General features: G+C 43.5%; 1 protein-coding gene across 7 annotated transcripts in view; it reads right to left on the bottom strand.

Moving 5' to 3' along the window:
• The window catches only part of LOC137563885 (uncharacterized), a 348893-nt gene that overhangs the window by 57481 nt on the left and 266364 nt on the right, over nt 1-25048 (bottom strand). For 6 of the 7 annotated variants that reach the window (XM_068276935.1, XM_068276936.1, XM_068276937.1 and 3 more), the window contains 2 exons: nt 22853-22963; nt 12894-12991 (listed from right to left, as the gene is read on the bottom strand). In XM_068276935.1, coding sequence (XP_068133036.1) covers nt 12894-12991; nt 22853-22963 — 209 coding nt within the window. The remainder of the gene's footprint in view (nt 1-12893; nt 12992-22852; nt 22964-25048) is intronic. The other variant, XM_068276934.1, reaches the window with a different exon arrangement.

The following is a 25048-nucleotide window of genomic DNA, read 5'->3' as shown; positions in this document are numbered from 1 at the left end:
CCCTTGACCGCTTCGGCCAATTGATCAATCTGCCGCTGCAAATCCTCCATGCCAAGTATTATAAGTAATGAGGCCGGTTATAATGTAACGGGCACCGGGCCGTCACCAACTGAATGGGGCTCTGCCCCGGACGGACACACGTGAATGGATAGTCAATTTCAAGCCAGGTCATACACAATTGATCAGGTACAAGTTTAGGGGATCAGACAGGAGAGTGGTCTATTTCAAGCCAGGTCATACACAGTTAATCAGGTACAGGTTTAGGGGATCAGACAGGAGAGTGGTCTATTTCAAGCCAGGTCATACACAATGGATCAGGTACAGGTTTAGGTTAACACCTAGAGGCTAGCTAGCACCCACGGGACTGCGGATGATAGTACAGCACAGTGCTCAGCTAAGCCAGCTTTCAGGAAGCACAGAGTACAGGTAGCAAATACAGAGATTGCCAGAGACACAGCCTACCTACAGCAGGCAAACGCTATAACCGGCGTGCGGCCGCGGACCGGAAGTGCTTATATATTCTCTGGCCGCGTCACTTCCGGGTCGCCCGCCGCCTTGACGCATAGTTAGTACGCGTGTCCGTACGCGTCTGACGCATAGACGTACGTGTCTGACGCATGGACGTACGCGTGCGACCCATGCGTCCCCTGGAACGCATGCGTACACCCACCGCCGCTGGAGAGGGCGATGCGGAACGCAATCCGGAAGTGCCCAGACCATCGCGGGCACGCGGAATCATTACACCAACATGGGAAAGACCAAAGAGCTGTCCAAGGATGTCAGAGACAAAATTGTAGACCTCCACAAGGCTGGAATGGGCTACAAAACCATTAGCAAGAAGCTGGGAGAGAAGGTGACAACTGTTGGTGCGATTGTTCAAAAATGGAAGGAGCACAAAATGACCATCAATCGACCTCGATCTGGGGCTCCACGCAAGATCTCACCTCGTGGGGTGTCAATGGTTCTGAGAAAGGTGAAAAAGCATCCTAGAACTACACGGGAGGAGTTAGTGATTGACCTCAAATTAGCAGGGATCACAGTCACCAAGAAAACCATTGGAAACACATTACACCGCAATGGATTAAAATCCTGCAGGGCTCGCAAGGTCCCCCTGCTCAAGAAGGCACATGTGCAGGCCCGTCTGAAGTTTGCCAATGAACACCTGAATTAATCTGTGAGTGACTGGGAGAAGGTGCTGTGGTCTGATGAGACCAAAATAGAGCTCTTTGGCATTAACTCAACTCGCTGTGTTTGGAGTAAGAAAAATGCTGCCTATGACCCCCAAAACACCGTCCCCACCGTCAAGCATAGGGGTGGAAACATTTTGCTTTGGGGGTGTTTTTCTGCTAAGGGCACAGGACAACTTAATCGCATTAACGGGAAAATGGACGGAGCCATGTATCGTGAAATCCTGAACGACAACCTCCTTCCCTCTGCTAGGAAACTGAAAATGGGTCGTGGATGGGTGTTCCAGCACGACAATGACCCAAAACATACAGCAAAGGCAACAAAGGAGTGGCTCAAGAAGAAGCACATTAAGGTCATGGAGTGGCCTTGTCAGTCTCCGGACCTTAATCCAATAGAAAACCTATGGAGGGAGCTCAAGCTCAGAGTTGCACAGAGACAGCCTCGAAACCTTAGGGATTTAGAGATGATCTGCAAAGAGGAGTGGACCAACATTCCTCCTAAAATGTGTGCAAACTTGGTCATCAATTACAAGAATCGTTTGACCTCTGTGCTTGCAAACAAGGGTTTTTCCACTAAGTATTAAGTCTTTTATTGTTAGAGGGTTCAAAAACTTATTTCCCTCAATAAAATGCAAATCAGTTGCTATCTTTTATTTAAGGTTATTTTTTCGATTTTCCTTTTGATGTGCTATCTGCCACTATTAAAATAAACCTACCATTGAAATGATACTGTTCTGAGACTTTTCATTTCTTTGTCATCGGACAAACTTACAAAATTAGTGAGTGTTCAAATAATTATTTCCTCCACTGTATGTGCCCAGTATATGTAGCCAGGGGTATATGTGCCCAGTATATGTAGCCAGAGGTATATGTCCCCAGTATATGTAGCCAGAGGAATATGTTCCCAGTATAGCTGGAATTAGAAAGCGCTCCACAGAATATAGCACCAATAAAATATAGGGGATCGCAACTACACGAGAGTACCTCACTCAATACAATTCAAATCCAAAAAGACCAGTTGCGCATCAAATCTTGCTTATTGCATACAGCATGAAGATCTCCCTATAAAGAAAACAGATATGCGCACATAGTGCCCAGTACTGCTATTTCAACTGATTTTGACACCTCGTGCTGCACTCCTGGGGGATGTGCCACCACCTGGGGAATACAATGGGTAGGCCCCCCCTCGTGAATTCACTCACCAACTCACAACTTGCACCTTGCATGCAATATAACTTTGCTGTCCATGCGGTATATCCAAGTAAAATCCAGGCTTTATTAAAATGAATAAAAGGCAGTGGGTGACAGACCTCTCCTCTCCCTGGCCGCGGTACACAGGGTAGTGCGTCTCCACAATCCTGCCGATAGTATCCCGGTGACGTCAGCGCGCTCCTAAGCTCCGCCCGATGCGTTTCGTCTCAGTGACTCATTCAGAGCCCCTGAATGAGTCACTGAGACGAAACGCATCGGGCAGAGCTTAGGAGCACGCTGACGTCACCGGGATACTATCGGCAGGATCGTGGAGACGCACTACCCTGTGTACCGCGGCCAGGGAGAGGAGAGGTCTGTCACCCACTGCCTTTTATTCATTTTAATAAAGCCTGGATTTTACTTGGATATACCGCCTGGACAGCAAAATTATATTACATGCAAGGTGCAAGTTGTGAGTTGGTGAGTGAATTCACGAGGGGGGGCTACCCATTGTATTCTCCAGGTGGTGGCACATCCCCCAGGAGTGCAGCACGAGGTTGAAATAGCAGTACTGGGCACTATGTGCGCATCTCTGTTTTCTTTATAGGGAGATCTTCATGCTGTATGCAATAAGCAAGATTTGATGAACAACTGGTCTTTTTGGATGTGCCCAGTATATGTAGCCAGGGATATATGTGCCCAGTATATGTAGCCAGGGATATATGTGCCCAGTATATGTAGCCAGGGGTATATGTCCCCAGTATATGTAGGCAGGGGTATATGTGCCCAGTATATGTAGCCAGAGGTATATATGTCCCCAGTATATGTAGCCAGAGGTATATGTCCCCAGTATATGTAGGCAGGGGTATATGTGCCCAGTATATGTAGCCAGAGGTATATATGTCCCCAGTATATGTAGCCAGAGGTATATGTCCCCAGTATATGTAGGCAGGGGTATATGTGCCCAGTATATGTAGCCAGGGCCGGCCCGCCCATGAGGCGGGGTGAAACTTTTGCCTCAGGCGGCACTTCTGGGGGGGTGGCACCCGCCCATCCGTGGGTGTGGGGGGCCGCCCGAGCTGGAGGGTATAGCGGGCAGGAAGGGGGTATTGGGCCTAGCGGCGGAAAGGGGGGTCGGACCCCCCCTCCCCCGCCTGGGTCCCCCATTCTCCGCTCCCCTCCAGCTTTAAAAAGTTACGTCGCTGCCTGCAGCTATTGTAAGAGGCAACGGGCGGGGATCACTCACCTCTTCCTCGTTCCAGCGTGCGCTCCACTGACGTTACTCCCTGCTACGCCGCAGTAAGTGACGTCAGTGGAGCACACGCTGGAACGAGGAAGTGGTAAATGATCCCGCCTGTTGCCTCTTACAATAGCTGCAGCCAGCGACGTAACTTTTTAAAGCTGGAGGGGAGCGGAGGACGGGGGACCCAGGCGAGGGAGGGGGGGGGTCCGACCCCCCTCCTCGCCACTAGGCCCAATACCCCCTTCCTGCCCGCTATCCCCTCCAGCTCGGGTGGCCCCGCACACCCACGGCTTGGGTGGGTGGGGGTGGCGATTTCTTTAAAGATTGTCTCAGGCGGCAAAAAGTCTAGGGCCGGGCCTGTATGTAGCAAGAGGTATATATGTCCCCAGTATATGTAGCCAGAGGTATATGTCCCCAGTATATGTAGGCAGGGGTATATGTGCCCAGTATATGTAGCCAGAGGTATACATGCCCAGTATATGTAGCCAGAGGTATATGTGCCCAGTATATGTAGCCAGGGGTATATGTGCCCAGTATATGTAGCCAGAGATATGTCCCCAGTATATGTAGGCAGGGTATATGTGCCCAGTATATGTAGCCAGGGGTATATATGCCCAATATATGTAGCCAGGGGGAAACCCACCCACCTCCGTCCACAGCAGCCAGCAAGTGGGGGGACCGCGACCCTTCCCTCTCTGGGAAGAAAAGAGGCGGTGGCATCAGCTTCTACATTAGCTCCTTATGGTGCCCCACCAGTACTCGACAGGATGTGCTCCCCAGACCTAGAGCTTCTTCTCGTGAACTGCAGGCCAGTATACTCACCACGGGAGTTCTCCTCCTATGTCCTTGTCGGAGTGTATATTCCCCCTGATGCCAACGCCAAATCTGCCCTGAATTCCCTCAGCGACACCATCTCGCAGTGGGAAATATCCCTCCCAGACTCGCTGTTCATAGCCATGGGGGACTTCAACAGGGCAAACCTTCGACAAGAGCTGCCACGCTACAACCAGCATGTTGCCTGCCCAACCAGAGGCCCGAACACCCTCGATCATTGTTACACGCCACTGAAGAATGCCTACAAGGCTATCCCTGGGGTGGCACTTGGTTCTTCCGACCACTGCCTTGTCCATCTCATCCCCACCTACAGAAGGCTCCTGGAATCGGCAAAACCGGCCGTGAAGTTCCTCCAAGATGTGGACCAGCAAGGCCAAGCTCCACCTCCAAGATTGCTTTGATTGCACGGACTGGGAATCCCTGGCAGCTCCAGACCTCGACGAGTGGGCGGACAACGTCACCTCTTACATCAGCTTCTGCAAGGCCTCCTGTGTCCCAACCAAATCCTTCAAGGTCTACCCGAATAACAAACCGTGGTTCTCCAACAAGCTTCGGCTACTGCGGAAATGCAAGGAGGCGGCTCACAGGGCAGGAAACCAGGAGGAATTCAGGAAGGCGAGGAACGCTCTGAAGTGAGAGCTGAGAGTCGCAAAAGAGGAGTTTGCCGAGAGGATGAAGCAGAACCTTTGCTCGAACAACTCACGAGCTGTATGGCAAGGGCTTAAGGCTGCCACCAACTACAAGCCTCCCCCGCAACATGCTACACCCAGCCCTGAATTAGCTGAAGAACTAAGCAAATTCTACCGCAGGTTTGAAAGGCAGACCGAGCCTGGGGGGCACCCACCACCTCCCCCCCCCCCCAGCGCACAGCGACCTAAGTGAGGACTCATTCTCTCTGGAAGTGAGGGAGGCAGACGTTCGGCACCTCCTGTCCACGATGAAAATGCTAGAAAAGCCTCAGGACCTGACGGCGTGTCCCCAGCCTGCCTCAAAACCTGTTCGGAGCAACTTGCCCCCATCCTCTCTGCCATCTTCAGTAGGTCACTGACAGAGGGCAGAGTACCGGCGTGCTTCAAGAGTTCCATCATCATTCCAGTTCCTAAGAAACAAGGCATCTCCGACCTCAACAACTACAGGCCTGTAGCCCTGACGTCCGTCATCATGAAGTCCCTAGAGAGAGTGGTCTTATCCACCCTCAAGCTATCCACCTTGCCCCTACTAGACCCACTCCAATTTACATACACGGCAAATAGGTCCACTGATGATGCTCTAAACATCTGTTTGGAATACATCTACAACCATGTAGACAGGAGGGATGCATATGCCAGAGTACTGCTACTAGACTTTAGCTCAGCATTTAACACTATATGCCCACGCACCCTCCAGAATGTCCTGACCACACTGGGGGTCCACTCCACCCTACGGCTATGGATCACTGACTTTCTCACTAACAGATCCCAAGTTGTCAAGCTGGGGGACATCTACTCACGAGAAGAGATAACAAACACAGGGGCACCCCAGGGCTGCGTCCTGTCCCCGCTGCTCTTCTCCCTTTACACAAATGACTGTAGATCCACCGCAGACTCTGTCAAAGTCATAAAATTAGCGGATGACACCATTATTGTTGGCCTCGTCACCAAGGACAACATCTGGGAGTACCAGCAGCAGGTGGAAAGACTATGCCACTGGTGTAAAGAGAACAGCCTGGGTGCTCAACACGGCCAAAACCGTCGAACTTATAATTGACTTTAGGAAGTCGGCACCAACCCCACCTCCCATCTACATCAATGGCACCGAGGTGACCAGAGTGCCCTGCGCTCACCTGCTGGGCACCACCATCTCCAGCGATCTCATTTGGAGAGTCAATATCAAGTCAACCCAACGGAAAGCTCAGCAGAGACTCTTCTTCCTCCGCCAACTGCGGAGGTTCGGCATGGCCACCATTGAATCGATCCTCTGCTCCGCCATCTTGGTCTGGTATGTGGGAGCCACCGCCAGTGACAGGCACAAATTACAGAGGATCATTAAGTCGGCGGAGAGGATCATTGGGAGACCTCTGCCCCCACTTGACCACCTGTATAACACAAGACTGCGAGCCAGGGCATTGAGGATTGCAAGTGACCTCTCTCACCCAGGCAACTGTTTTTTCACCCCACTTCCACTGGGTTGGAGACTTCGGGCCATCCCCACCAAGACCACCAGACACAAGAACTCTTTCTTCACGATGGCCATTAGCCTCCTGAACTCCCTTAAAGTGGACCCAAATTAAAAATACAAGATTTCAGAAATAAAATCTATTTTCTAAATTATAATAATAAATAGCAGCCTTTTTCAGCTGCATGATGACAAATATAAAATACTTTACATTTATTGGAGGAACCCCTCCCTTTCTTTTAAATCGCCGGGATTTTTCCGGCAAACTGGTGGAGTAGATGGTGTCCGGCAATGGAGGAATTGCTAATGGCTACCCCCAGTATAACCCTAGCTATGAAAAGAGAAGGGTGAAAAGCATGCACTGAAATGATCAAAGGTTTTAAGGAGTGTTTATTTATCTTTGTATGTGTCAGAGTGGTGCAACTAAATATTTTTAATTAAAAAAATGTTTGGTTTGGGTCCGCTTTAACATTCTACCACCCTCTATCAGCGCCCTACCACCTGCATAGGCATGGCGGACTTCGGATGTGTATATCTATTGTGATTGTATATGCGGGTATGCTTATATTTGAGTACTGTCATTCTAACGTTTTCCTGCCTTCCTTTCTATGTACTGCTCCATTGTACCAAACCCAATTCCGGGCTTGACCCAGTCATGCTTGGCGAAATAAAATTGATTCTGATTCTGATTCTTGCCACAAGATAACCACATGCCTTGATAAAGGGGGACCCTGTGTGGCCCCCGAAACAATTGTTGGATTTCTTGTGGAAACTGGCACAATAAAGTGCGTTTCATAACCCCTGGTGTGCTGGTAATATCTGCGAACTGATTCTGATTCTTGTGTAAAGTGCACTGTATGGTTGAACGATACACAGTGACTCCATCTGCAGCAAGATGATGTTGTAGATCTTTGGTGCTGGTCTGTGGGTTGACTGACTGTTCTTACCATTCGCCACTTCTGTTTATCCGAGAGATTTTTTTGGTCTGCCACTTCGAGCCTTAACTTGAACTAAGCCTGTGGTCTTCCATTTCTTTAATATGTTCCTAACTGTGGAAACAGACAGCTGAAATCTCTGAGACAGCTTTCTGTATCCTTCCCCCAAACCATGATGGTGAACACTCTGTCTTCAGTTCATTTGAGAGTAGTTGTGAGGCCCCATGTTGCTACTCTTCAGAGAAAATTAAAAGAGGAGGGAAACTTACAATTGACCCCCTTAAATACTCTTTCTCATAATTCGATTCACCTGTGTATGTAGGTCAGGGGTCACTGAGCTTACCAAGCCAATTTCAGTTCCAATAATTAGTTCTAAAGGTTTTGGAATCAATAAAATGACAACAGTGCCCAATTTATGCACCTGCCTAATTTTATTCAAACAATTATTGCACACTTTCTGTAAATCCAATAAACGTCACTCAAATATCACTGTGTGTGTCTCCTATATGATATATTTACCTGACATTTTTTTTTCGTAACAACCAACGATTTATACAGGAAAATCATGACGATTAACAAGGTTGCCCAAAATTTCGCATAGCACTGTAGATATGGCAGCCTCCATATCCATCTCACTTCAGCTGTGTTTGAAGGTCAAAATTATACATGTAGAATACAAGTATAACAGTTATCATTGTTTCGAATGAAGACTTGTGTAAATTATGTGAAATTACATGCACATTTTATGAACACAACTCTAGGGTAAAATAAGATGAGAATCCTTCATACAGGCGGCCCCCTAACTTCAAACAGGTTCTGTTCAGGGAGATTGTTTGTAAGTTGAATTTGTTGAGTTGAGTCCTGTGTCATGTGTTCACAGGGAAACAAAGATAAATGATTTACTTTTAAACAACTCTGGATTTGGACATAAACTAACAAGAAAAGTTTGAGGTTGTCTTCAACATGCTCTTAATGTGATTTATACTACTTACATCAGTTTATAAAAAAGTGTAACAACAAAAATTTGTAATAACAAAAACAGAACTGTATATTTTGTAAATAAAGACAACATTTTAACGCGAGTCATTTGTAAGTAGGGGACTGCTTGCATTCAGTACCAACTAATTCAGTATCTGAGCGTACACTAAGCTACTTGCATGTCAAACACAGGCTAGTCTAGGTAGATGAGGTCTAAACTAAAGTAACCTACAGTTTTCCAGGATGACTGACCAAAATGCTGGCAATTGTATCATTTACAAAGGGGGTAACTTACGCTTAAGCAAATATTTATCTTAAGATCTTTATTTCCATTCAGAAAAGAGGCCATTGAACACATCTCTCTAAGAACAACAAAATATGACAATTACATGTTAATATTCTCTCTTCTGTAAATGAAAAATATAGTGACTTCAAAGGAATGCCATTATCAGGCTCTGAATACAACGTGTAACATTCAGATACATGAAAGCAGAATTTCTCCAGTGTCAGCCTTTGCTGGAACATATGGCCAGAGATGAACAGATGGGCTGAGCTACACCGCAACAAGAAAAGAGAATTTCACATTGTGCTTATTATGACCCAAACGGCTAACATGAACAGGAGTTCCCTGGTGACCTGACTTCACACATCTTACAAGTAATACCTGCTTCTATTCTCTGCCCAGAGGTGTTTGCTTCTCTACAGATAAAATAAAGAACTTAGCATATAAACTATCACTATCAATACAATTATAATATAGCTAAAGAGAAAATCTGTGCATAATGTGTAAACAAAAAAATAAACAGATATATTTTACTCATATGTGCAATTATAAACGAAGATCATGTATCTATGTTCCCCACATGTACAGCACTATGGATGATGTTGGCACTGCATTATTAAAGTATAATAATGATAAAATGTAATAGACTTTTCTCATTTGTTATTTCTCTGCATATGTTGCTGTAAAAATCAATATGGCCCCACTTCGTGTGGTGGGATAACAATGGAACTTAGTGACTGCGTTTATATTCCTTTCACTGTTACCAGATGGCAGCAGATCTACAGATTGCCACAGTGGATAGCATACCCATCTTGCAGCTCTAGCACCCCAGGTTCAATTTAGGGCCAATGGACACTGTCTGCATGGAATTACAGATACAGTGGGTTGCAAAAGTATTCTGCCCCCTTGAAGTTTTCCACATTTTGTCATATTACTGCCACAAACATGAATCAATTTTATTGGAATTCCACATGAAAGACCAACACAAAGTGGTGTACACGTGAGAAGTGGAACGAAAATCATACATTATTCCAAACATTTTTTACAAATAAATAACTGCAAAGTGGTGTGTGCATAATTATTCGGCCCCCTTTGATCTGAGTGCAGACAGTTGCCCATAGACATTGCCTGATGAGTGCTAATGACTAAATAGAGTGCACCTGTGTGTAATCTAATGTCAGTACAAATACAGCTGCTCTGTGAGGGCCTCAGAGGTTGTCTAAAAGAATATTGGGAGCAACAACACCATGAAGTTCAAAGAACACACAAGACAGGTCAGGGATCAAGTTATTAAGAAATTTAAAGCAGGCTTAGGCTACAAAAATATTTCCAAAGCCTTGAACATCCCACGGAGCACTGTTCAAGCGATCATTCAGAAATGGAAGGAGTATGGCACAACTGTAAACCTACCAAGACAAGGCCATCCACCTAAACTCACAGGCCGAACAAGGAGAGCGCTGATCAGAAATGCAGTCAAGAGGCCCATGGTGACTCTGGACGAGCTGCAGAGATCTACAGCTCAGGTGGGAGACTCTGTCCATAGGACAACTATTAGTCATGCACTGTACAAAGTTGGCCTTTATTGAAGAGTGGCAAGAAGAAAGGCATTGTTAACAGAAAGCATAAGAAGTTCCGTTTGCAGTTTGCCACAAGCCATGTGGGGGACACAGCAACCATGTGGAAGAAGGTGCTCTGGTCAGATGAGACCAAAATTGAACTTTTTGGCCAAAATGCAAAACGCTATGTGTGGCGGAAAACTAACACTGCACATCACTCTGAACACACCATCCCCACTGTCAAATATGGTGGTGGCAGCATCATGCTCAGGGGGTGCATCTCTTCAGCAGGGACAGGGAAGCTGGTCAGAGTTTATGGGAAAATGGATGCAGTGTTGCCAACTCATCCCTTTAATTACTGACACATATGAATTATACAGGTTTTGTGGCTAGGTAGATGCAGTTAAGGCACTGATTATGTGCAAATAGCCCCAGAACCTGTATAACTTAGATGTGTCAGTAATTAAAGGGATGAGTTGGCAACACTGAATGGATGGAGCCAAATACAGGGCAAACTTGGAAGAAAACCTCTTGGAGACTGCAAAAGACTTGAGACTGGGGCAGAGGTTCACCTTCCAGCAGGACAATGACCCTAAACATAAAGCCAGGGCAACAATGGAATGGTTTAAAACAAAACATATCTATGTGTTAGAATGGCCCAGTCAAAGTCCAGATCTAAATCCAATCGAGAATCTGTGTCAAGATCTGAAAACTGCTGTTCACAAACACTGTCCATCTAATCTGACTGAGCTGGAGCTGTTTTGCTAAGAAGAATGGGCAAGGATTTCAGTCTCTAGATGTGCAAAGCTGATAGAGACATACCCTAAAAGACTGGCAGCTGTAATTGCAGCAAAAGATGGTTCTACAAAGTATTGACTCAGGGGGCCGATTAATTACGCACACCACACTTTGCAGTTATTTATTTGTAAAAAATGTTTGGAATGATGTATGATTTTCTATCCACTTCTCACATGTACACCACTTTGTATTGGTTTTCACGTGGAATTCCAATAAAATGGATGCATGTTTGTGGCAGTAATGTGACAAAATGTGGAAAACTTCAAGGGGGCCGAATACTTTTGCAACCCACTGTAAGTAAACATACAGATAAGTTATCTGGTTTCTCCAAAATTTGCCTTAGCTTACAATAGGAGTATAAAGGTGCGTACACACGCACTACTAAAGAGAACGACGGGTCCGTCAGACCCTCCCGCTGGGCGGTCGTTCTCCCGACAGTAGTGTGTGTGTACAGTCTGTCTGCAGACTGATAAGGCTGTTTCTGACGGACCCGTCATTCTCTTTAGTAGTGTGTGTGTGTACGCACCTTAAGACTTGACAAGGTCTAGATTGATTAGATTGTGAACTCTTCTTAGGGAAGGTTGGTGACTGGCTGTAAAGTCTGTAAATCACTGAGGAAAATGTCAGCACAATCTAAATATACAATAATGCCCATCAGACACTGACATGCTGAATACCTGCCCACGCGATACCAATCCTTGGCTGACACGTGTTGGAGAGCTCTTTATCAAGGCATCTAAAGCGGAGTACCCAAGGCCAGATGGATCTGGGATCTCCGCTGAGAAACAATCGCTCCCCGATCTATCTGTCCAAATCGCCAAGCATCTTTGGTGCCATCATAAATGAACAATCATGTAAACGATCATTTACATGATCGCAGCAAAACTCTCAAAAGTCAATAAGGATCAGAACGATCCTCCGCAATTTAATCCAACATGATGGTTGTTCAAAGACGTATGGTCACCATGAGTGGTGTGCACCATGAAACATTGTTTAACAAATTTTACTTAAACAGTGTTGCGCGATATCACTAAAAAAAAATGATCACAAAAACTTTGTAAGAATCGCATTGTGCTTTAAGAGAGCTTCATTGCACTGCCTCATATGCTGATCCTCCCTCTCCCAGGCTTATTGCTGCTGTGCAGGGAATTACACAATGTTAGCAGACTGAATTCTCACTAGATGCTACTGGATTAGAATACTGTTTTTTATACTTGTCAATAGGGCATACAGGCTTTTTATTTTTCCAGAAATAAAAATCTGTGTTTACGGTTTTTAAAATATTTAAAAATATGAAGTGGTTTGTCTTTTCCTATAGAATATTTTGAAGTTGAATCACAGAGTCTTGGCAGTAGCTTCTTTTTTCAGTGTGGGGCTCCCTATTCTATTAAATGCATTATCTAGAGACACTTACTAACCTGATAGTGAGCAGAATATTGCTAAGATGGAATATTGCTAAACTGTAATATCTGTCTCTCGGAATTCTTATGTGGCTTGATGAAGTTATTCTTTTCCTGCTATGTGCAATTAGAAAGGAAATTTGGATAAAAGCTTAGTTTGATTAATCTTGCATTAAGAGACAGCCTTTCATACTGGAAAGGGGACACTCAGCCCTGGAGAGCCATCCAAGTATTTTAATTACACTTTTTAGTGATGAAGCGGTTTGCGCCCTGCTTAATTCCTTTGTCACCAATGAGTTAAAATTCATGAGCGTCCATGGCTTTCAATACTCACTCCAGTGCTGCTATTTTCTGCGCCAGGCTAGCCATCACAGCAAAGAGTCGCAGGTCTGTTAGGCCATCTGTTACATAATAGTCCACAATCTCCAGAATCTGTAAGAGAAGAGATGGGTACTGGGTAGTGGTGAGATGATGAAGAATTGAACAAGAGCAGATTGCTGCTGAGCTTGGACCAGGAAATAATGAGCTGTGATTGCAGCAAACACAAGCTACATTAGCATAGTAAACAAAACACGCCTCAAAATGAAATCATCTGAGTGGCAGCAGTTGTAGAAATAAAAAGTGCGAATGCCACTTCACCACGGGCTCAGTACTACTATGTGCAAGATTTCACATACCCTACTATATGTAGTCTAATCTATGGAGCAAAAAAAGCAAATTGGACATAATGTCACACAAAACTCCAAAAATGGGCTGGAAAAATTATTGGCACCTTTTTAAAATTGTGGATAAATAAGATTGTTTCAAGCATTTGATGCTCAAGTGGCCAGTAATTAATCCAGATCTAAATCCCATAGGACAGCTGTGGAGAGATCTTAACTTTGCTGTTGGAAAAAGGCACCCTTCCAATAAGAGAGACCTGGAACAGTTTGCAAAAGGAAGAGTGGTCCAAAATTCCAGGTGAGAGGTGTAAGAAGCTTATTGATGGTTATAGGAATCAATTGATTTCAGTTACTTTTTCCAAAGGGTGTGCAACCAAATATTAAGTTAAGGGTATCAATAATTTTTGTCCAGACCATTTTCGAAGTTTTGTGTGATGTCCAATTTGCTATGCTTTGCTTGCCTCCCTTCTTTTGTTTTGTTCCAATACACACAAAGGGAATAAACGTGTGTAGCAAAACGTGTTACTGCAATACTTGTTTTTCTGGAAATAAAATCTGGGGTGCCAACAATTTCGGCCATGACTGTATATATTAGACTATACTGAAAAAAATATATAATTAAAAAAAAACTATTTGTATTTTCTAAACTGTACAATTTTTGAAGACTATCTTCAGTTTGACCTAAAATTTGCATTACAAATAAATATTTAATATAAGGTGTAGCCATATTCTTTCACTTGCAAAGACTCATAAGATTTTGAATTGGAAAGCATAGTAGTAGCTTTAGCCATGTTTCTTAGAATTTAAAGGACACAATTCTTTAAAGTTAGGCCTCTTACCCTCATAAAGCGATTTTTGCCACATTTTCAGGAACGTGATGAAACACAATCTACAGGGACTTCAGAAGTGCATAGACTGCACAGTCTGATGTCTCCATCTATACGTTGTGATTCAACACGAAGCCATAATGCAGGGTTTATGACAAAAATATGCAAACACATTATGATTTCCTTTCATTATGATGAATGGAATTGCAAGCGCATTCCTGAAAAATCACATTGAAATGGAAGTGCTGTATGTTGTGATGGAACATCTATTTCCCGATGTGCTTAAGTGGGGAAGGGACCTTAAAGAGACTCCGTAACAAAAATTGCATCCTGTTTTTTATCATCCTACAAGTTCCAAAAGCTATTCTAATGTGTTCTGGCTTACTGCAGCACTTTGTACTATCACAGTCTCTGTAATAAATCAACTTATCTCTCACTTGTCAGACTTGTCAGCCTGTGTCTGGAAGGCTGCCAAGTTCTTCAGTGTTGTGGTTCTGAGATGCATCTCCCCCCTCCTGGCCCCTCTCTGTACACTGATGTGTGTTATTTAGATTAGAGCAGCTTCTCTCTTCTCTCTTATCTTTTACAAGCTGGATAAATCATCCTCTGAGCTGGCTGGGCTTTCACATAGTGAGGAATTACAGACAAGGGCAAAGCTGTTTGCAGGAAGAAAAGAGCAGCCTGAAACTTCAGTGCATGAGAGATACAGGGGGAAAGAAACACACAAATGATCTCTTGAGATTCAAAAGTAATGCTGTATACAGCCTGCTTGTGTATGGATGTATTTTCTATGTGTGGACATACTGTACATCAACCTACTTCCTGTTTTGGTGGCCATTTTGTTTGTTTATAAACAAACTTTTTAAAACTGTTTTTAACCACTTTAAATGCGGCGGGGAGTGGCGAAATTGTGACAGAGGGTAATAGGAGATGTCCCCTAACGCAATGTTCCCCAACCCTGTCCTCAAGGCCCACCAACAGTGCATGTTTTGTGGAAATCCACAGAGGTAGTTAATCAGCTCTGCTGAGACACTAATTACCTCACCTGTGACTGTTTGTGGTTTTCTGCAAAACATGTGCTGTTGGTGGGCCTTGAGGACAGGGTTGGGGAACTCTGCCCTAACGCACTGGTATGTTTACTTTTGTGTGATTTTAACACTACAGGCTCTCTTTAAGGTGGCCATACATTATTCCATATCCAGCAGCTTTGATCATAATGATGAAATATGTCCACACTGGGATGTATGGAGCAGTAGATAAATAGTGGATGCTTGGGGCATGTAGGGAGGGGCAATTAAACAATTACCACATAAAGGGGTACGCATGAAGAAATCTTAGAAACTACTGTATATACATCTGCAATCTGCTTTAGTATACTGAGTAAATTAAATGTTTATATAAAAAGTTTGGCCCTTTCCATTACTTAATTATATTTGACAAAAAGTGGCCAATAAGATTATACTCACAGTTTAGGGTTTTATTATTATTTTATTTGATCAAGTGTTCTGTTGGACCAATTTTGCCCAATTTTGTTGCTGAAGGCAAAAGATACTAGGGATGGTCAATGAGATTCAAATAATTCCGACCCAGTGCAGGATTATGCCAATATGCAACTATAACTGTATGCACATACTGTATATTTGTGGTTTGAAAATGGACCAATCAAGTTAAGCCTTGGTGGGGCTTGATTGGTCTTTTTTCAAGCACCATACATTTGCATATAAAATTAGCATAGTCCTGCATCAACTTCAAATCTCATTGCTCATCCCTTTTAGGCACCATCAACACCCCCATTCCCCATCCCCTTCATACTTCTAGGACACTGCAATAATATTTCAAAGCAGGACCTCTAATCTACTGAAAATGTCAAAAGTGCATTTGATTATAAACATTGTAAAATTCCTACATTTTGCATATTTTGTTATTATGGATTGAAAGCTTTAAATGGAGATTCTGATTAGCTGCTTTAAGTCACAGACCTTTCTTCCAGGAACAACCTTATGTTTTTCCGTCCTGTATTGTCATACATGATAAACATTACAGTTTGGTACTTTGCTGAATATAGGCCTAGAAATCAAGAGGTGTTGAGACAATTCACAAAAACACTAAATACAAGCTAAGTGGCTCAATTATCACACCTGCTAAAACAGTGAAATACTAATAAAGTTGTCCTTGTTATACTAATTTGGAGGGTAAACTGACTGCTTAGCATGGGTTTTGTCATTTGATTCAACAGTTTGCAATGTAGGCAGCTGCCTAGTTTGCTTATGCCTAAAAACTGCTTACTATGATGTTCTAAAAAGCATATATGTTATAGATAAATCAAATAAATTAGTTTTAGCAATGTAACAAAATAAATAATTGAGAAGAAATTAAAAGACTCCAACACTGAATCCTGATGGTCCAGTAGCAGTGAAAATGTTGTTTTCTAATCCTCAACAGTAACGCAGATTTCTACTATAATTGGTTTATCATATTCAGAATTACTGTGTTGAGTACTGCATTTTGCTTTAGTAATTAAACTTCTATTGGGTTTATTGAATAAGGCCACACAAAAGATGATGATGATAGGCAAAGTGCAACGGTCTAGACTAATAAGGTTACAGTTTATTGAAGCAAGATCACTAAGAGGAATTCTGATTGCTCCCTTTAGGTTACTTAACTCTTCTCTCTACCTGCCTGAGTAAACCTGATGCAGACTAAACAATATATGTATATAAGAGGTAGACAAAGAATCTCGCCATACAAATGACTGTATTAGGCCCCGTTCACACTTGCGGTTTTGCAAAAACCGCACCGGATGTCCGGACCGCACCGGAGCCGGATCGGACCTGATCCGTACGGTTCCTATCCGGATCCGGTCCGTTTGCATCCGGTTTCCGTGCGGTGTGAACACGGTTGCGGTCCGGATCCGGTTTCTTAAGGAGATACACATCCTGTAAATACCTGGGGTCTAGGAGGTCAGCAGAAGGGTCTGGGGTCATTGTTGGAGACAAGTGGACGTGTGGAGACCATCCGTGGATACAGAGACTGCAGTTGGGACCATGGATCCAGGCATTTTTTACTCGTAAACCTGGGAATTCTCTCCTTCCTGTTGTTCGCCTCCTTGTCAGACATATCAGACATGTTGCTGCCAAAAAGAGCTAGAGCATGAAATCGCTGCTGCCCCACTCTTTAAACGCTGGGCCCATGTGGTCCCCATCCAAAATGCATAGGAAGTGGGGTAGAACGTCCGGTTTTTGTAGCCAGTGTGTTGTGCGCTCTCCGGCTCTCATTGCTTTGTATTGGCCGGATGGTGCAGTCCGGCTCCGCCCCGGATACGGCGGCCGGAGGAGCCGGACCAAAAAATAGCGCATGTTGGAACGGACGCCGGAGTCCGGATCCGGCCCGGATCCGGTCCGGCAGAACGGACGCATGTGAACGGACGCATAGGCTTTCATTGCTATGCCGTGCGTCCGTTCCGTCCGTTATGCAAGCGGTCCGGCTCCGGCACGGCGATTCCGGATGGCCACCGCTAATGTGAACCGGGCCTTACATAGAACCCTTGAAAAGGTTAACCAACAAACAACATGCTGTCAAGATATCCAATTGATTTCAACTCATACTTTGACCTTCACTTGTCTATCTTGCAGGATTACTTCTCCCACTTTTCCAAGGCAGTGAAACATAATTCTCTAGCCAGCCACACCTGAAAGCTTTCCCATCTGAGGAATTATTAACCAGCTATTTTACACCCACAAGAAAATGCTGGATAGCACATATAAGCATATATAGGCATGTGAATACCTCAAATATTGCTATGCATCTATGTAAATACTCAGATATATTTATAAGGTTACAAATACAGTATACAGATAGCCCCCAGTTAATTTGGTAGCGACTATAGGCTCATTCTTAACTTGTAAGTTGGAACACTGTGCCCCCTGTGCCTCCAGTGCCCCCCTCTGTGCCACATATGTGCCTGCAGAGCCCCCCTTGCCTCTATATATAGAATCTCCAGTGTCCTCCTATGTGCCACTTCTGTCTCTCTGTGCCTCCTGTGCCCCTTCGGTGTCCCCCTTTGCTCCCACTGTAACTCATGTGCCCTCTCTATGCTATCTTTGTCCTCTGTACCTCCATTATCCCCGTCTGTGCCTCCAGTGTCCACCTACTTTCCCCCTGTGCCTCCTCCGGCTCCCCATTTGCCTACTCATGGACCCTCTATGCCTCTTTCTGTTCCCCTGTGCCTTCTCCTACTCCTTGTAGCCCTTCTTTGCCTGTGCCCCTGTTTACCTTCACCTCTCCCCTTCTATACCCATATTCACCTCTATGTCCTACCATCTTGCTGCCACTGACTCCCTTCCCCCTGCCAACAGGGCCTCCTCACAACTCCAACTATGTCCCATGCCAACTATGGGCATGCTCTCTGTGGTCTCCATCTGTTTCATCATGGAAGTGACATCATCCTACACAGTCCAGCATTTGTATCAGTGGGTTGTTGGTATGTTGATCATTTGTAAACTGGAGACTACCTGTATTAGTATATCATGTGTTGTGATCTGTTTGCTTGGCTTCTCTATGAAAAATAAATAAGGAACAGAAGAATAAAAGGGTTGTAGTCACAACCAATCCTTCAGCTGGTTCTTTAGTTTCTATAAAAAATGAATTGCATAAGGGCCTTTGAGTCCAAAGCACTTTTTTACCCATAAATAATAATAATTGTAACAGGACATGGAGGTTACACTGCACAGAGTCATATAATGGAAGACTATACTGTAGCATTAGTGAGAAGTCTAGTGAAAATATATATTAGAGGTAAACTGAGCAGAGTTTCTGACTTTGGCGTGTCTGTAGTGTTTTTTGGCTAGCACTGTCAGTTCAGTCATTGATTCTAATTGCACCTGGAATTCTTTGGAACATCCTGTGCCAAACACACAAATAAGACAAAATCAAGAATCAGATTACGTTGTGATAATATATTTAATGGCCCCACTTCATTTTTTTAACACGGTAAGTAGCAAATACTGAAAAGATATTTTGTAGTAAGAAAATATCGTCTTAAACTTCATCAATGGGTAGACCTTTCAGATAACTGTAGTTGTTCTTTGACAGTTATGATAAATGACAGGTTTAAAAAAGCAACTAATAACAGAATATGTCAATGTTTTCAAATCCTTCAAGGATGAAGGGGTTGGTACCACTTGAGTCCTTTGTGTTTGCTTTTCCTACTGTCAGAATTAAGCTGAAAAAACTAAATAACATGCCTTAATCTCCCACCTCCTCACTTTCCCCACTGTCCCAGCTTTCCTTACAATCAATTTTCTTCTTGCATAAAAGTTTAGTAGGAACTTTCACGTCAACTTTGTTCAAGGCACTTTTAAAATACTAATAGAGAGAGTATTATGTTAAGTTTAATTATAGGTCCTTTCATATTCCTTGCTCTGAATAGATCCATTCTATGGAAAGCCTTATGGTTGTGACCTACAAAGCTTTGTTTCGCAAACAAAACTTTTCTTTTTTCCAGCCAACTGCTTTTGTGTTTCAAGTATTGAGAACAAACCCGCAAAACTCTGGATTTCCCTCTTTAGACTTTCATGACAATAAAGTGTTCCTTAAAAAACTTTATTATACTCAGGTGATGTCTATGTAGACAGATATGTGTATTCTACCCCAGGTACCTATCTCATTCTCTGCCTTCTCTTTCAAACTTTGTTTGACTTGTTTTTTTTTCATGTCCTAAACAAATTGTGGAAGCGGTGAATAAAAGAGATGTTTATTGGAGGCACACGTATGGGCTGCATGAAACGCTGGGTTACCTTTGTGGTTTAACATTTCATAAGAAAAGAAACCACAGACAAAGCAAACACACAATAATACAAGCTATAAAAGGACCTTACTGATCCATTATTATTATTTTACAGGAAGGACATTTATGAAGTAAGGTCAAAGCCTATAAGGTAATATGTTCTTTTTTTAGACTGATTGAAGAACAGAACAGAGCAATGTTGACAGATGGACAAAATGGCTCTGATGAAGCCAATGAAATTAAGCAACAATAGAAGGCGCTATTGAATTGATGCTTTAGAATGGGGTATATGAACAGTGGCCCGCGACAAGAGTTGGGCCAGTACTATAGTGTGATTACCTCCCAGCTGGTTTAGCTTATATCTTAACAAACTCGAATTAAACCAACTTGTGGTAATATGATATCTGTTTGATGTCTGAATAGTATTCAGGCTTTGCCATCATAGGACAATGAAGAATTAAGATACCAGAGGGATTGCTTTACATGACTATTACAGCATGCACTGGGTGCTCTTGGCACCTTGCCACCATGTACCTAAGGAGGAGGGTACGTGGAGGGAAAGCGGAGACTCTGCTTGTGTGAATGTTTCTGCAATGTGATTATCTAATGAATGCAATGAATAAAATGCTGATGTACAAAGATAATTATAAACACCTTTGGCAGAAGTAGCAAAATATTATTTGTTCCAGCATTTAGACTGAACAGTACAATTTGCAGTACTTGCAAAATCATATCATTATTATAATTCATTGTGCAGGGCTTTTTTTGGGGTGAATGCATACTGAAAATTGTAAAACAAATGTACTGCTAGAGGACTTATTAAAGTGCCTCTAAACCTTAAAGAGAGTCTGAAGCGAGAATAGATCTCGCTTCAGACCTCATAGCTAGCAGGGGCACGTGTGCCCCTGCTAAAACGCCGCTATCCCGCGGCTTAACGGGGGTCCCTGTCCCCCCAAATCCCCTCCGTAATGCGGGGAGCGCTTCCTGGTTGGGGCAGGGCTAACCGCCGCAGCCCTGCCCCACGCGCGTCTGTCAGACGCGTATCTCCGCCTCTCCCCCGCCCCTCTCAGTCTTCCTTCACTGAGAGGAGCGGGGGAGAGGCGGCGATGCGCGTCTGATAGACGCGCTGTGAGGCAGGGCTGCAGCCGTTAGCCCTGCCTCTAGGAAGGGCTAATCTACGACCAACTTGCGACCAAGATTTGCGGGGGGTGGGTTGGGGGGTCAGGGACCCTCATACAGCCGCGGGATAGCGGCGTTTTAGCAGGGGCACACATGCCCCTGCTATGTATGAGAGCTGAAGCGAGATTTAGTCTCGCTTCAGTGTCTCTTTAAAAGTAAACGTAGCATATATCATTAGCAGGCAAGTACATTGGTTGCTACACTGGTTTTATTCTGATGTTTGCCTTTTTTTTGGGTGAAAAAAAATGCTAAAAAAAATGTGGCTGGGCTCCTGATCATGTGGTTATGTTGACTATATGACTATACAGTATGTTGCATAGCAAGATGTATGCTGGGAAATTTACATCAGCAGATGTGATGTGTAGCTCCATCTAAATCTCTGCAACTAAAGAATCGGTCACTCTTTTAAATAAATCTTTACTAAATAGGCTGAACACTTAACATAGATAATATCCTGTACCATTTACCTATAAACATTATGTTGCTTGCAAGGAAACCTAACCACTTGTTTTTTTGATAGTGAACACGATATCTTCCACACCATTCAGCAGTGAACCTGCGGACAGGGTCTAAGGAGTTCACTTACTTTCACTTCATGGCGATTCACAAGATTCTATACTTCTCTCTTCCAAAGTCAAAATGGGGGCGTAGCAGAGTCATGTGAAACGCACCATGAAGTGCAAGTAAGTGAACTCCCCCGACCCTGTGCACAGGTTCAGTGCTGAATGGTGCCGAGGTGTGGTGTCAGATGAATTTGGAACGATGTTTGGAATTCGAACACCAACATTACTAAGCTAGCTGTCAGATGATTTATATACCATGACTGATTATCTGGTTTATATACCTGCATAAAATACCGATCACGTAAACTGTAACACTGGAGTTTTGGAGAAAACCATCACAATATTCTTCAGCTGCTTGGAATTAATAAGTAGATTTAAAAGGAGAAGAGAGTCCGGGCACTGCTGCAGCACTAACAATTATTTTGTGATTCGAGTGACAAATACAGACACGGTGGTGTTAAGAGTTTAGCACGTGGCTACGCTTCTACAGAGGCCATTTGTTGCTCACCATAATAAAATGATATGCATGTAAGAAAGGGGTTAATGGTAAGTAGTCTTTAAAGTGTCTGCCCCAAGGATGTGTTATAGAGGAACTTTATCAAAAAGAGTAAAAAAATAAATCAATACATTGTGAAGGGAGAAGTACAAAAATAGAAGAGAGATCAAGAAATTATTGATATTTGCCATGTAATTTGTTCATATTGTTTAATCCCCATTGAGCCTGAATGCAACCATCTTTACTACTGGCAGACATGAAAAAAGCCAGACAGCACCAACTGCCATTATTTATAACCACACCCCCTAACAATGCAATAGGCTGAAAGGTTTTATAGATATACATATGCACAGCGGGAGATGCTGGTTGCTTGGCAGTTGGAAACAGCTGTTATTTCCCACAATGCAACAAGGCTAACAAACAGGAAACTGTCAGGACTTAGGTCATGACATAAAACTGTGGGAGGGGTCTCACCACAATATCAGCCAAACAGACACCCCCCCCCCCCCCAAATGATATATTCGAGAAAAGGTAAAAGATCTATAATTGGAATGGGGGTAGCAACTACTGATTAGGATGAGATTCAATTCTTGGTTACAATTCTTCTTTAATGTCTATTTGTGATCTGTGAAGAATGCTTAAATGTGACTGTTCCCTTCACTTTGATCCTCCCTTACACCTACTGACTGAAGTCAGCATCTTCACTTGTAGTCCTTGAGCTTGCATGGGGCATGCTCTGCATGGGGCATGCTCTCAACCATTTTTCATGGCATTTTCTTACCCGGTACACATAGAACTCTTCGGCATCACTTAATGCATTTGTTGGGACAATTTCTTTTAAAGCCATAAGCACTTGTAGGCAGTCTAAATATCCATCTTCATCAGCATCCACCTGAAATAACAAGTAGATATATATCTATCAGATTGGTCTTTTATTAGCCTCTGTTACCATAATGAAGTGTCATCTATAAGCTAATTTTATAGATTTTTAATATACTGGACAAAAGTAATAACATTGAACTGAGATGGTACATAAATATATCTCGGTCCATTTAGTATCCAAGGATACAAATCTGTATATTTAATTTGATGGGCAATGTAAATTATGTGCAAAATTGGCACTTTTGTCCCCTACAGTACAGCTAGTTCTTATTCCTCTGTTTTGTCACGTGTGAGGCACAGAATTACAACCTTTAGGAATTCTGTTGATGGTCAGACAGTTCAATGGACCGATATTTATTGTAAATAGGCAAAATGTTGTTGCTAGCTGAGTGAACACTAATAAATTAAAGCAGAGAGGTGTCCAAACAAAGCTGTAAAAGTTGGGGGCTGGCGCAGCGCCCACATATTGGCAGGACATGAGGAATGGGACTCTGCTGAGGGAATAATTTGCCCCCGTGATGCACAGCAAGCCCCAGCAGCCAATGAGAATAGGTCCCACCACAGGCAGATGTGAAGGGGGATGGAGGGAAGGGTTTTTCACTCCATCTTGTGTTGTCTGTGTGATAGCTGCTAGACAAACAGAAACAGGGGGCCATATGCAATTAAGTTTTCTCCTATATGATATTTTCCCAAATTGTAAATAAATAAAAACATATCTCCCAGGAGAAAACATAGGAGAAAAGTTGAACTGGATAAGGGCTAGGGATGGCTGTAGCTAGGTCTCTTTTATAAACTTACAGCTGTGATTTATAGGGCCTGATTCACAAAGCGGTGCTAAAAAGTTAGCACGCTGGTGAAAAGCCCTTTATCACGCCTAAACTCAGTTTAGGCATGATAAGTTTAGGTGTGATAAGTTTAGGTGTGATAAGTTTAGGCATGATAAGTTTAGGCGTGCAAAGTTTAAGCACCAACTGGGTTAGCACCGCAGTGCACAGCTGATCAAAAGTTTTGCGCTAGCAAAGTCTGGTGCACTTCGCACAGAGTTTAATGGCGCTGCTTTGCGTGCGGGACTTTGCGTGCGATCTAAACTTATCTAAACTTAGCATGCCTAAACTTATCATGCCTAAACTTATCACACCTAAACTTATCATGCCTAAACTGGCTTTTCACCAGCGTGGTGCAATGGTTATCATGCCTAAAGTCTCTAACTGGGTTAGCGCCGCTTTGTGAATCGAGCCCATAGTCTGTATTGTGTGCATAGGTTATTTAAAGGCACCCAGTTCTCCAGCTTGTTTCCTAGGTGTACAGTGTACCTAGTACTGTGATAAGAACTGTCAGCTGAAGCTCTCTTGGGGCTCGATTCACAAAGCGTTGCTAACCCAGTAAAATACTTTAGGCGTGATAACCATTGCACCACGCTGGTGAAAAGCCAGTTTAGGCGTGATAAGTTTAGGCGTGATAAGTTTAGATAAGTTTAGATTGCGCGCAAAGTCCCTTACGCAAAGCAGCGACATTAAACTCTATGCGAAGTGCACCAGACTTTGCTAGCACAAAACTTTTGATCTGCTGTGCACTACGGTGCTAACCCAGTTGGTGCTTAAACTTATCACGCCTAAACTTATCACGCCTAAACTTATCACACCTAAACTTATCACACCTAAACTTATCACACCTAAACTGAGTTTAGGCGTGATAAGGGGCTTTTCACCAGCATGCTAACTGTTAGCACCGCTTTGTGAATCAAGCCTTTTGAGTGCTGCTGCGCTGAGTGTTGTTTCCAAATTTGTTAGATACTGTACTATTGCAGGGACACATTGGCCTCAATTCACTAAGATCATGCTGGAGATAATAAGGCAAGAGAAAACTTACCTCCACACGGTAAGAGAGTTATCTTATCTCTTCATTCCTTAAGTTACCTCCTCTGTAGTTAATTTACCTCCTCTGTAGTTATTTTCACACGCAGTTAATAAACAGCTTGTCTTTAACTGTGGAGTTATTTTAAGGATTGAAGAGTTAACTTAAAGACAGAAGAGTTAACTTTAGGTTTGCCTGAGGTAAAATGTTTCCTGAATACGACATGCCTCATCACCATGGT

This window comes from Hyperolius riggenbachi, chromosome 3 (genome assembly GCF_040937935.1).
Source record: "Hyperolius riggenbachi isolate aHypRig1 chromosome 3, aHypRig1.pri, whole genome shotgun sequence".
NCBI lineage: Eukaryota > Metazoa > Chordata > Amphibia > Anura > Hyperoliidae > Hyperolius > Hyperolius riggenbachi.
Note: the sequence above shows the minus strand (reverse complement) of the source record. Positions and strands in the feature narration are given on the sequence as shown.